General features: G+C 43.0%; 1 protein-coding gene across 1 annotated transcript in view; it reads right to left on the bottom strand.

Moving 5' to 3' along the window:
• Positions 1–1,547: 1,547 nt before the first annotated feature.
• The window catches only part of LOC144141830 (metalloproteinase-like), a 105,416-nt gene continuing 94,118 nt past the window's right edge, over positions 1,548–12,845 (bottom strand). The window contains exon 14 of the mRNA XM_077673317.1: positions 1,548–1,631. Coding sequence (XP_077529443.1) covers positions 1,566–1,631 — 66 coding nt within the window. The 3' untranslated portion in view covers positions 1,548–1,565. The remainder of the gene's footprint in view (positions 1,632–12,845) is intronic.

The following is a 12,845-nucleotide window of genomic DNA, read 5'->3' on the forward strand; positions in this document are numbered from 1 at the left end:
AACAAGCTGCACGATTGCGCAGAGTGAGGTATTCACTCTACGTATCCACATTGTGAAGTATTTACTCTACGGTGCTTAACGGGTACATAAATATCCTTAAAAAAAGACGTTGAAGGCGTGATATCGCACAATGGCCGACCTGTGGTTCCTGCAAGTCGCGACCATTGAAAACTTTTTGAACTTTGTAGGCGCTCCCGTCAACAGGTTACTTGCTCTATGAACGGCCGTTTCGCTGCCTGGCCATTGCCAGGAGGCTCGTTTTCACCCCGTCGGCGCTTTCACCTCTGAAGGCGGCTTGGACGTACAGTAGTGGTATTCACCCGGTGTGCTCTTTCATTACGCGGCTCGCACTAACGCCCCGTTTCTCGAACCTTCTTCCAACCTTCCACCGGCCCTGCTATGTCCTTTTCCAGCGCGCGCGCCCCGGTATTCGATCCTGTCTAGGCGCATCAAGATTTTGTGTACATCAGAGCGGTTTCGAGAAAACATAGAGACTTCTCGTTTTCATTTTAAAATCTATCGCGTGAAAGCACGTTACAAAAGACTGTTAAAAGCGCGACTATTTAGGCCGAGCAGTATACATTCTTTACCCCACAAGCCCTCGATGTGTGGTGAAGGTGGCCAGGAGGCAAGGAGCTACGAGCAGGGGTTTCGAGAGCAGGCCTGAAAAAATTTGGTGAGTTAGGTGATGAAAATTCAAGGCGGGACTTTTACGCCATAAAACTGGGAACCTGACCACAGGGCCATCCAGAAACAGGAGGGGTGCGAAGTTTCCAGTGCCGGGAAACAGTAGTATTTGCAGCCAATTGAAAAAACCAAATGCTTTCCTTCATCAGAATTGAACCTCGGTCAATTGCGCTATGAAACCGGCGTCTATCTGACTGAGCTATCATTGGGTTTCCTGCGCCCGCCATTTAATTTGGGTTCGTTGCGCGGATGTCGTCTTTCCGCCAGGGCGCGAGTTTGTGGGCGTGCTAATGTGGCCCACTTTGGTAGAAGTATGAAAGCCTGCGAACAAAACGATTCTGTTCTGGCAGAAATGGAGATCTTTCAGCGGACAGTTCAGAATTAAGGGTGAGGCGCAAATGCCGGGTCTTCGATGAAGGAAGACGGGCCGCCAGCTCTGGCGTTACTCCAGCCTTGCGCCACTGGTGCAAGCTGTACTATGTTTTTTCAACAGCCGCTGTCCAAAACAACTCCTGATTGTGCCTATATTCCAAAACATAAAATAGTCGCACTTGGGCGCCACGTGTTTGCACGACTGAATAGAAAGCAATCGGGAACGAAAGGGTCACTTTTAATTTAAAATCCGTTATAAAATTGCTGAATTTTATCACGTACAAAAATTTGGGGTGGAAAATGAAACGCTTTCTTCATATTTTGGATTAGTTGAAACACCCATAAAATGTTCCAAACTCCTGATAACATAAAAAGTGCTATAATTACATATGGTGAAAGTGCTTTTACTTTACGGTATCTAACACAATTGGCACAACAGTGAAGAGGCTGGTATGAATTCAAACACGCAGAGAAATGTATTCAGAGTATCAGCAAAACAACTGTTTTTATTTTCCCACTACTCTATACGGATATCGGCGTAGCTTAGGCCAACAGTCTCCATTGATGCACATCTGTAAAAAAACGTATTCAAGATGAAAATTTTCTTTCGTTTTATTGTGAAGCCTAAACGAGAAGCAAAGTATGAGCAGCTATAGTACGCGCAAAAAGGAGAAAAAGAAGTAACAGCCGGAAAAATTCAAGCTGCCAAACCAGCGACCTTTCACATTAGTTGGAAAGCAAGCAATCCACACTATCAACATAAAGAAGCATGCTTGATTAACAATCGATCATAAAAACGGTTAGTCAAGCAGGTTTCATTTCAGAACGCATTGAAGTGAATAACAATTCTTAGTTTTTTTTCGCGAAGTCGGGTTATCCGTAGAAAAAGCAACTACACCGAAGAAATAACACAACTGCTTTTTATCATCACCATTGTTGTCGTCGCCATCATAATTATCACCACAATTAGCGTATCTGAGTCCAGTGGAGGGCTAAGGCCCCTCCTACTTACCTCTGACTCAATTTCATATTCCTTAATTCATTTCTAAACCCCAAGTGTTTTTATTCATTCATTCAACGAGTTGACGGTCATATATTACTTGCAATTTCATCTCTCAGTATCCACTCCACGCGAGTTTGATACCTGACTTAGACGCTAGTTTTCTCTTGGTATACGTTACCCATAACATTTTTGGTTCATTAGCCAACAGAGGCCACCTAAGCTTGCTTTCCACTTGTGCACTAAGACCCCAAGTTTACGTCCGATAGGACGTCAACGTCAGCACGCATTGGTTGTAAAGCAGTCTTTTTAGTGGTAGCCTTTTCTTAGATTTCATTATTTGGAGGCTCTTTCGCAGTTAATGCGTCGTATACATATTACAAACACTTTTTCTCGCGTGGGTCGTGCTTACCACTGACAACCTGTCCAAGGAAGTTATGTTTTATTTGTTCAAGTTTTTTGCAGCCTACAGTCAAATCTCGTTACAACGAACACCACATTAACGAACTTTTCAGATTAACGAGCATTTAAGAGATCCCACACCGACTGCCTATAGTTTTAGTCTAATATTATTTCGGTAGTACCTACTTCAGAATAGCGAACTTTTAAAAATACCGATCGTTTTATTTAGTTCCGTGATATGTTAACAACGCCTCAGTACAACGAACTCATATTTTCGAGGCCGGAGATTCTTAGATTTCCGTTAAACAATCTCGTCAACCGGAGCCGTATGCCACCAGACGACACGGCAAAGCGCAGCGCAGAAGAGGACGTCTTGCAACTTGCTCCTCAGAATGCGAGAGCCGATGCGAGAGAGAAAAAAAAAGAAGGCGAAGAGAAGAAAAAAAATGAAGCATGGGTGGCCTCCTCCGCCCAGAAAGCCGCGGCCGCGCTAATCGAGCCCCACCCCAAGTTTTTCTCAGTTCCGCCGCTGCTCGGGTGGCTTGCTCGATCTTCACGGAAATCAGTGGAGCTGAGAACAGTGGCGCTGTGTGTTGTCTCCCTTCGCTTGTCTCGTCCTTACATGCGAATTTTATTACATCATGTCAGTACATCAACTAGCCCCTCAGATCGCTTTGGTGATTGCTTGGTTGAACTTTATTTGAGCCCATAGAGGGGTCACCATCAAGGCGACCGATGGGGCGGTCCCCTATTCTCGGGGCCCGTATGCCTCCAGAACAAAAGACATTCTCCAGAGCGTGAGCGTTCACGAGGAAGAAGGCAGCGACGACGGCGTGAACGACGTCAGGGTGCCGCGGACGCACTGGAAGACTGCGACTAGCACGTGACGACTGCGAGTGTGCTGAACAGCATACGAAAACTCCGCACATTTCGGGGAAAAAACCACACGGCTACTGAGTCAGTCCGCAGGAACGTGGAAGAGTTGGGGTCCTTCGTGCTAGAAAGCTTGTGGTGCACTCACCAGAAAAAAATTTGCCAACTACTTTAAATAAACGTGCATTGATTCATGATCACTTGTGCCTATTTTGTTAAAAATGACACTGCTGTACAGGTAGGAGGTTTTAGGCATTGAAATATTTTTTTTTACTGAAGATTTGCGATTTCCGCTACAACGACCTTTCAGAATAACGAGCGATTTTCTGTGGTCTCCTGAAGTTCGATTTCACTGTATTCGGAAGAGGATGCTGCAGGCGTCGTTATTGTCTTTACGCAAGATTGACTGAAGTTCAATTTTAGCACCTTGGCTAATGTTTGCGACTACAGTTGCTATTTTTCTCAAGCGTTATGAAAGCTCGCACAGGAAAACTATGTCGTTTGCTAACCTGAGATGGCTCTAAATTGTATGTTCATTCGTATTAATGTGCTTCCTCAGTCAAGCTTTCTGTACAGCCTATCCAAACGTGCTTTGAACAATTTCTTTGGGATGGCATCGGCGTATCGTGCTCACTTTCGTTTCTCAAACATTGAGCTTTTTTGTTGACGTTTTTTTGAAGTACACGTTTTGTGGACTAATATCCTGACTTTCCATCCTTTATATATACATCGCCTAGAACATCTATGCGGGCTTCCTCCATTCGCTTTTTGTTTAAGTGTGCCACGCACGGCTGTGGTGGTTACTAAATACAACCATTTTTCTCAGGGTGGGAATTTATTATGAAGAGGTTTTTTTTGTTCGGCTGGTGTTTCGGTTGCTCGATTGATAACGCGTGTTCTTTAACGGAGAATGATTTTCTAAACCCAGACTGTTTTCTGGGTTGTGGGAAATCTAGACTGTCTCTCTAAAACACACAATAAATAAAACATTACATTTTATAACGTTGTGCTGAAGTTTTATCAAAAAGCGCTGGCATGCTTTATGGCTCAAGTGGTGTACGCAATACTCAACAACGTGCTCTGGGAGCAGTTTTGATATCGAGTGAGCATTTTCTGGTGATGTCCGCCATGTATTGATAAGGAAGGGTAAGCGCCATTGCATAAAACCAAGCATGCGCTCAGATTTCGCATTTCAGGATTCCGCTAGAGCTTGCTGCCTTTTTCCCGTATTCTACCACCGGATGCTGACATTTCCGGCTGAAGCTGGCCAGTTCTTTTTCCCACTAGTCATTAGAAGATTAGGAGATTGCCTGCACTTCTATGTTTTTAAGCAGGTCGACGCTACACATAGGAAGCTGTAGCCCTCATTGCAGCGTGCGCAGGAGGGAACCTTGAGGGTGAGATTGACACTGCTCTGTGATTGTTTGCCCTGTTTTTTCTTACGCGCTCTTTGATTTTTTGCGAATGGTTGTGTGCCCTGTGGTTGCTATTGTGTAGGTACTTTAAATACTATCCAGGGCCTACTGCCAAAAAATGACCTCTGAAGGTTTTAGATGGTCAAGACGTATTGCGCAGTGAAATATATGTAGCCTTAAGCAGAAACAGAGGGCATGTTTGTTGATATTACGCACCGGTTCGACTATATGAAAAAATGTATTACTGATCCTAATACCAATGCATCGAAAGTAGACGGACTTGCTAATATATTACGGTATGCCAAAAATCAGTAATCTTTCAGACACAACTTCCTCACCTCGATGATAAAAGTACAGGTACAAATTTAATGGTTTTTGGAATATAAGAATGCCCAAAGGAGACAGAAGAGAAACAAATCTAGAAAGTGATTCATGGAACGTTTAGAAATAAGGTGGGTGTCCCGAGCAGATAGGTAGGACGTATTTATAGGATAGGCAAACCCGGAACAAACAGGCCAAATCTGTGTTTCTCTCAAGGCTTCAATGAAAAATTCACTAGTCTAAAATGTGCAAGAAAGTTCAAGGGAATTACATTATTTGCCCCAAACAACTACTTGAGCAATCCTTTAACCAAAATCTACTATTAAAAAATGCAAAAGTAAAAAATGCGAATTGGGAGACGGTTTTCTAGTTCACATTAACCTCCGTGTTGAAAACGAAGTTTTTGTTCAGAACGAAGCAGCGAACGAACGTAGAAAAATCGCTCCAAGGGAATAGCATGCCCTTAGAGTAAACGCAGAAGCTGTTGGAAGCAATGATCACGAAGCTAATAACACTGAAAGTGCGTGCAATGAAACCAGTTAACGGGTCAGGCTACTAACAATAAACGCTCGTAGCATTACAAAACAACACAGAACAGCTTGAAGCCATACATCTAACACGTGGTCCTCCTGCTTTTGCCCTTAGCGGTACGTAGCTTCTTACTATTGTCAGTGGTGATGACATCATGCTGCCGGGTTTTCATTTTTTGTAAAGACAGGTAAAAAAGAGCGGGGGTGGAGTTGCAGTTGTTCCGAAGAACTCTATAGTAGCTTAGTTGGTATCTCTTGTCCCCGATCTTGAGTAATTGGGTTTAAAAGTGACACTTTACGGGCAAAATTTCGTTTTGTACGCAGTGGAACGGGCTGCTGATTCAACTAGCGATTATCTGACAACATGGCACAGGGACCTAGCACAGGACAAAGAGAGAAAAGTAGCGTTATTAGGAAGGTGGCCAGTTGGGCTAGTTGGTGCAATTGCATCTTGGGGAAGAGCGCGAAAGGACGGGGACCCAAAGAAAGAAGTGAACCGGGCGAGCACTGACTTTCAACGCATTTTAATCGAAGGGAGTCTAACTACATATACATACGCATATTCTCCCTTCCCCTCAACCCGTGCCAACATCAGCCACTGACATACTACCATTACCGAAACACGCCACAGTTGACATCCCACTTTTCTTGCCATTGGAACCGCTTATCACAACGACCATTCCAAAAGCCTGTGTTCTTTCTCGTGTAAAACAAAGGACGAATGCCTAATGCAATCTCTCCCTCATTTCCTGATAAAAAACACGAATACGCATGTCTGGCGAAGCGTTGTCGCAAGTGTAAGCACTCTTGTTATTCATTATTTCGCGAGACTCATCTTGTACAGGCACAAAGACAGACACACCAGAGAGTTCTTATAATCGTTCCATATCAGGAAGTGAGAGAGATTGCATTAGGCATTCGTCCTTTGTTTTACACGGGAAAGAATACAGGCTTTTTGAATGGTAGTTGTGATAAGCGGTTCCGATGGCAAGAAAAGTGGGATGTCAACTGTGGCGTGTTTTGCTAATGTATGTCAGTGGCTGATGTTGGCACGGGGTACGGGGAAGGGAGAATATGTGTATGTACATGTAGTTAGACGCCCTTCCATTAAAACGAGTTGAAAGTCAGTCCTCGTCCTGTTCACCTAATTCTATGTGTCCCCGTCTTTCGCGCTGTTTTCCAACACGTCATTTTAGTAGGACATTTTAACTTTCCTGACATTGATGTGGTAAAATTACAAGACTGCACTCACTCCGGCAATACATGCTATGTTTGATATTATGTCTCACCACAATATTGTGCATGTTTTGGTTGAGCCTACACGTATGTCAGAGTCACCATCTTCAGTGCTTGACCTGTTATTTTTACATTTACCTGCTCAGTTCAGTGCGACGTGTCCGCAATCGGTGACATAACGGACCTCCGTTCGGTCAGTGTCTGTTTTCCTTTACATGTAAGCATACGCTCACGCATAACACAACATCAGTTAAAAAGTTGGAACGCGCTGATTATACTGGCATTTTTTATAATTTGGACTATCATACTTCCTAGTTTTGTGGTGATGGTGTGGAACATCTTTTGGAGACATGAAGGCACTAGAGTTTTTTGTTTGAATACATTTCTTCCAAACAAACAAACAAAAACCACTAAGTTCGCTGCGTGGGACGCAAGATATTATCACAAATAGAACGGGAGGCCGAACGTCTCACAAAAAACAGGGCAGTTTCCCGCTGTCGAAGCGAAGATCTGTATGCTTTACATGAAACGATTTCTCGTACGCAAAGCTTTTATTCAATGTGAGAGTAGGTTTTTTAGTGAAGATTACCTGCAGAAGCGTTGGCCCTAAATTAGCGATTGCAAAAAGACTATAAATAAAGTTTCCGTGAACGGGTCTCTGACAGCTGATGGAAAAATGATTGGTAATAATTTCAACGCCTTTTTCTATAGTGTAATCTCTAAGTCTGCAGCCAGCCTCCTTTGAGCGAAATCTATATATCACACCGGGTAATTTATTTCATATGAAGGAGTTTTAAGCGCGGTTTTTGAATGAACGTAAAATCTTCCGGTGGATCAGAGTGAATACGAATTCAAATTTCCGCGGTGACCGGAGCCCTTGTACAATAGCCTCGTTACAATTTTTAAACATTCAATTAGAACTGCAGCGCTACCTGAATAACTAATAATGGATGGAGTTAGGCTTACTAACAAGAGTGGTACACGTTCTAGTTGCACACTAACGACCAATCTCCATTAAATCGCCCTGCAATAAAATGCTATAACACATTGCCACAGCGTTCATATTAAAACACCTTAATCTCTGTAGAAGCATGGTTTTTGGAAACGCTCTTTAACAACAGCCTAGTTACGTACAGTCGTTCATCCTCTTGCATCTGCGCTTGATAAGGGCGGCCAAGTCGACGTGATATTTCCAGATTTACGCAAATCTTTCGAGTTCACCCTCACGACAAAGCGATTGGTACATTTCAGCTTATTGGCCCTCCCTATTTTTTGTTAGCTTGGAGTTCTAACAACTCCTGTAATCTCTCGCAGTTTTCTGGCATTTCTTATGAAATTCCAATTCTTCCACAGGTTACTCCACGAATTCCAGAGATCAGTGTATTTGGTCCCCTGCTATTTTTGAGTTAATTTAGTGATAAATAAAACAGTGTAAATCTTCCTGTTAATGATCGTCAAGTTGTGGAAGATTGTACGTATTCTGTTTAAATCGATAAAGAACCCTGGTGATCAAGCAGCTCTGAAGTCAACTCTAAACAATATATGTTTATGGTGCATCCAATAGGGAAGAAAAATAAACGCGTTCAAATCCCGTTTACTTGCTATGACAAACATAAAAAAACCACTAGTAGCAGGATACGCGCTCTGTAACAATTCTATAAGCAAATTCAGGGAATACAAGTATCTTGGAGTCACTTTAAAAGTAATTTCACCTGGAATTGTCATATTCGGAATGTTTCCTCCACAGAATTCTGCAATTTAGCAATGCTAAGGACATGTTCATAGATGCTCCCACAAAAGTGAAACATTGAGCCTACCAATCCTTGATACTCCCAAAGAAAAATATCCATGCATTCTTTGTGACCCTCGTTATAAAACAAACACGTTTATTCACTTTATAAGCGTGGTAGTTCTTTCAGTAACATTATTATGACTAATGGTTTCCCAACTTTGCAGTCATGAGGCAGACGCTTGCGCCTAAACTATTTCCACCTGAGTTTAAATCGCAAGCTCGCTGTCAACCCCAATTCCTACCTCACACAAGTAAGAACACGTCAGACCTGGTATTCACACATACTCACTTTCACCCCGTACATTGCTCGCACTAACTAGTTTAAATTTTCTTTCGTTCCTCACACCATTGAGGAGGGGAACAGTTGGCCTGCTGGCAGCCCACACCGTGCGTTGCTCAAGTTTGAATTTTTTTTCTACCTGTTACACCGGCTGCGCTTTTCGCTCTAAGTTTTTCCTCTCTTGGCTTTTGAATGAAATGTTTCGCTTTTCTTTTTTTTCTTTCCTTTTTGTTGCTGTTGTAATAAAATTTTACGTATAATAAATCTATTCTTTTACACCTCCCGCTTTGGCCTCTGACCATTTATATTTGTCTTTAAATAAATATCCTGTGGTTAAAATGGGCAAAATCGCGTAAGTTCGTGAGAGCCTCCGTTTATGCTCCTTGTTCACTTTGAGTGATGAGTTGACGGGATGGTACGGTAACCTTTTTAATTTGTGGTGCAAGGTGGAGCTCAGAGGAATAATTGAGGGGAGAGCCGCTTTTAGACAAATGGCTCGGGGAACATTTCTGGTAATTCTCGGGATGGCATGTTGGAAATAACATTGTCGCCACCGGACGTGCAGGCAGAGGGTAAACCAATCCAGATGTCGCATTTAGGGGCCATAGGGAAAGTTTTTTTTCGCAAGTATCCGTGGTTATCCCGTTAGGTATCTTCAAAATCTTGCTTTAGAGTCAGTAATGACTGTATCTGACGTGTGGTGAGTGATACCAAGAGCGATTGGTAGTTTCTCTGCTTGGGTGGTTTTGAGGCTCGTAAACGTGATACTGGCGTTGTTCTCGGTGCTGTGGTGACACCCACTTTCATCGTTTTTGTGCTAGCTTGTCGGCAGTGTCTGTGATTATGGTTGTGGGGTTGGATCGATACATTCTATGTAATTCATGTGGACTCAATGCAGTTGTATGTTCAGTAGAAAGAGAACCGCAATAATGTTTTGACTGATAGTTGGTGGTGTGTCTAGGGCATACTTGCCTTGTTCTCTTCGGGTATTGTATTTCAGTGAGCGAGTCCTTTGCGTCCTGTGTATGTTTTCGCTAGTAAACTGTAGAGTTTCCAGATGAGCCTACAATAGCTTTTTTGCCGTGTTATATACTCTTACAAAATTGAGGAGCTTCCAAAGTTGTGCTGAGTAGACGAGTGCTTGCACATCTGCTTTCCGAATACGTTCGTGGAGATATGTTCTTTTCACTTAGGGACGGCAGTATAATACATGGTGTAATTGTTATTAAAGAAGGTGAATTGTTTAGTCTTAGTTTGTCTGTATTTTTCATCCGTCGAATCTTACGTTATTCGGCGGAAAAGGACTACGATTTTATGAATTGTGTCAGTCAGGCGGTGAACAAATCTTGATTTTTCAGTATCTCTTAAAGGTAATTTTTACTGCCTAGACAAATATTTCCACTGGAAAACAAAATGAGGTAATAAAATTACAGAAACAATAAAAATGATAGAAACACTGACAATGCCAATTAGCGTAAATGTTTAATAATATTACCCATCAAATATTTCGGGGCAAAGTTTTACTTACACGCAGACAAAATAAGCGGCAAATAACAGGAGAATAATTTTGAGATCTTGCGTAACTTACCAGTGTGTTTATATTAAGTTATTTTCTATCTAATTATTTCGTGCAACTGCCTTTATACACTTATTAACCATTTGAATATATAAACTTTCAACGCCCCTTTTAACCCGTTATACCTTGGTGGTACCGCAAGGGGCTCCATACACGAGCCAGTTGAAGAAACTAAAAAGAGGTACTGTAATATGTGTAAAAAGCGTGACCACTGGGTGTTGTTTTACTGCATGCTTTCAGACACGTTTGCGCTAATGTGAAATGAGGCATGAACCACAACTGGTTGTGTTGGCTAGTACGATGCAAGGAGCTTCCTGAAGACGCTCTTGCATTCGCTCTCCAGTCTCTATTCCAGTCTATATGTTGTGTCATCGACGTATACGCCATGGAAAAGGTCTGATATAGCTCGAAATAGTTTGGTAAGGTAGATGAGGGCGATGTTCAAATTGCTGTGAAAAAAAAACTGGTCCCTGCGGTAATCCGTGCCCCCTAACAAGGGTAGGTCGCTTGAGACTCACATTCAGGATTTCTGGAAGCTTGGTGAAAGCTTCACTGATGCAGATACATGTTCTGTCGGCGCTCGTAGTTCTGGAACGAACTGAGGAAACCGCTTGCGAACACTAAACATTCACTGTTTAGCCCACTAGGCAAATGCTCTGCTGTCATTAGCAGCTCACTGAACATGATAGAGATCAGTGAAGGAGTGCAATGCTTACTGGTTAATTCAGTGGCGGGAAATGGGCTGCCGCCTTCACGTATGGGAAGCTGCTTCTGAAGTCGAAAAATTTGCTATTGCGCAACAAACGTTTGCACGTAGAAAACCGCTGGTTTATGAAGTTTTTGTCGGGAAATGTTTCTGGATGCGTGTTAAGGTCGCCCGATTGCGCATTTGTAGCAGCAAAACGAATTGACGACCTGACTGAGATGCTACATGCCCGAGGTTCACATTTGTCTTCAAAAACTTTTTTTTGAAGTACTTGTCGGCTCGGTGTTTTAATTATTGCTTCTGCGGGCGGATGTGGCACGCTCCTATATTTTACTTAGTGATTTTTCTCCCATATTGCGGGGGTTTGTAGATCACCCGAGTGAGCGATTTGTTTACGCTGGTATCTCTCCTGCGTTGTACAGAGGGCGACACGCTTGTGTATAACACATGTTTCGTACATACAGCCTTATCTTGCCTCGGCCGAAAAGCATTTCAAGAAAACTATTGTGTCATTCTCAAGTATTAATCATGTATTTTGGCCTCAACGTTTTTTTAAGTTTGAGTCCACAGTTTTGAGAGGTACCTAGTTGAAGTTGAACTCAGTGTTATAGACAAGGGTTTGGCGCAATGAACCTTCCAACTGGAATCTCCGGTCCCGGTGACGCTGAGCTTCATACGCCTGACTTTGCCGGGTTGTTCTGGATTGCAGATTTCCCCTTAAGCTACCTTGCGGTTGTTCAACACTCCCTGTACAGGAGTTGCAACGGGCCAGTTGAAACTAGGTGCGCAAAAATGCCAGAAATAGGCCTGAGGAAGCCGACACGCTACGTAGCGTTGACGGCCAACTAAAAATGTATTTCGGAAAAGGCTTCTTTTTATAACGTTTGGTAGACACAACACAAAGCATGACAAATAAGAAATGTGACCAAACAGCACGCGGTTATGAATTCAGCGATTTTGTTTCCCCTTCCAAGAGATGGAAGGGTGGGCAGCTGACGAAATTTTTGCCTTTTTGGTGAGTGAGCAATCCCCGGAGATCAGGATCTACTTGCAAGAGAAAAGCAGAAGACGGCTGCGGCTACACATTTTCAGTAGTACGCATTCTCCCTTTAACAAACAATGACGCACCGAAGTAGCTTGCCTGACTTGAACCGGCCGCATAGAAACTTGGTTTTTACAGCCCACGTACACTCACTTAATATAGTGAAAACGAGTGTTTTGCAAGTGCCTGTTATGATGATTGTGTAATGGCCCAAGGGCTACTGGACCAAAGAGCGCCAGGCAAAGTATTGCAAGAGCCTTTATTGCAACGGCCTTTACTGCAAGGGTATTTACTCATTCTGGGAACAACAAGGCGGCACAAGTCACCTAGCCTTTTCGTAGAGGCAATTATTTGGGCCTATCAACCGCACCATCTACTCTATGAAACCTTTTTTCTTACTACATGGGCATTCTAGATAATCGCCGTTTAACGACGACGTGTCAACGGCTGGCACTTGATCTCAGCCCCATCGCGGGTCTCTAAAAGCAGCGCTCCTGTGATTTTCAGAAGCAGATCATTAGAGTGGCAGTATACCCAATACCTTTGAACTTGATTCAGAAGGCTATGTACTCTGAGGTAAACACATGCACCTAGTGGAAATTGTAGACAGAGC

The sequence above is a fragment of the Haemaphysalis longicornis genome, unplaced genomic scaffold (assembly GCF_048455015.1).
Source record: "Haemaphysalis longicornis isolate Haplotype H1 unplaced genomic scaffold, Haemaphysalis longicornis Haplotype H1 scaffold_6, whole genome shotgun sequence".
In the NCBI taxonomy this organism is placed as follows: domain Eukaryota; kingdom Metazoa; phylum Arthropoda; class Arachnida; order Ixodida; family Ixodidae; genus Haemaphysalis; species Haemaphysalis longicornis.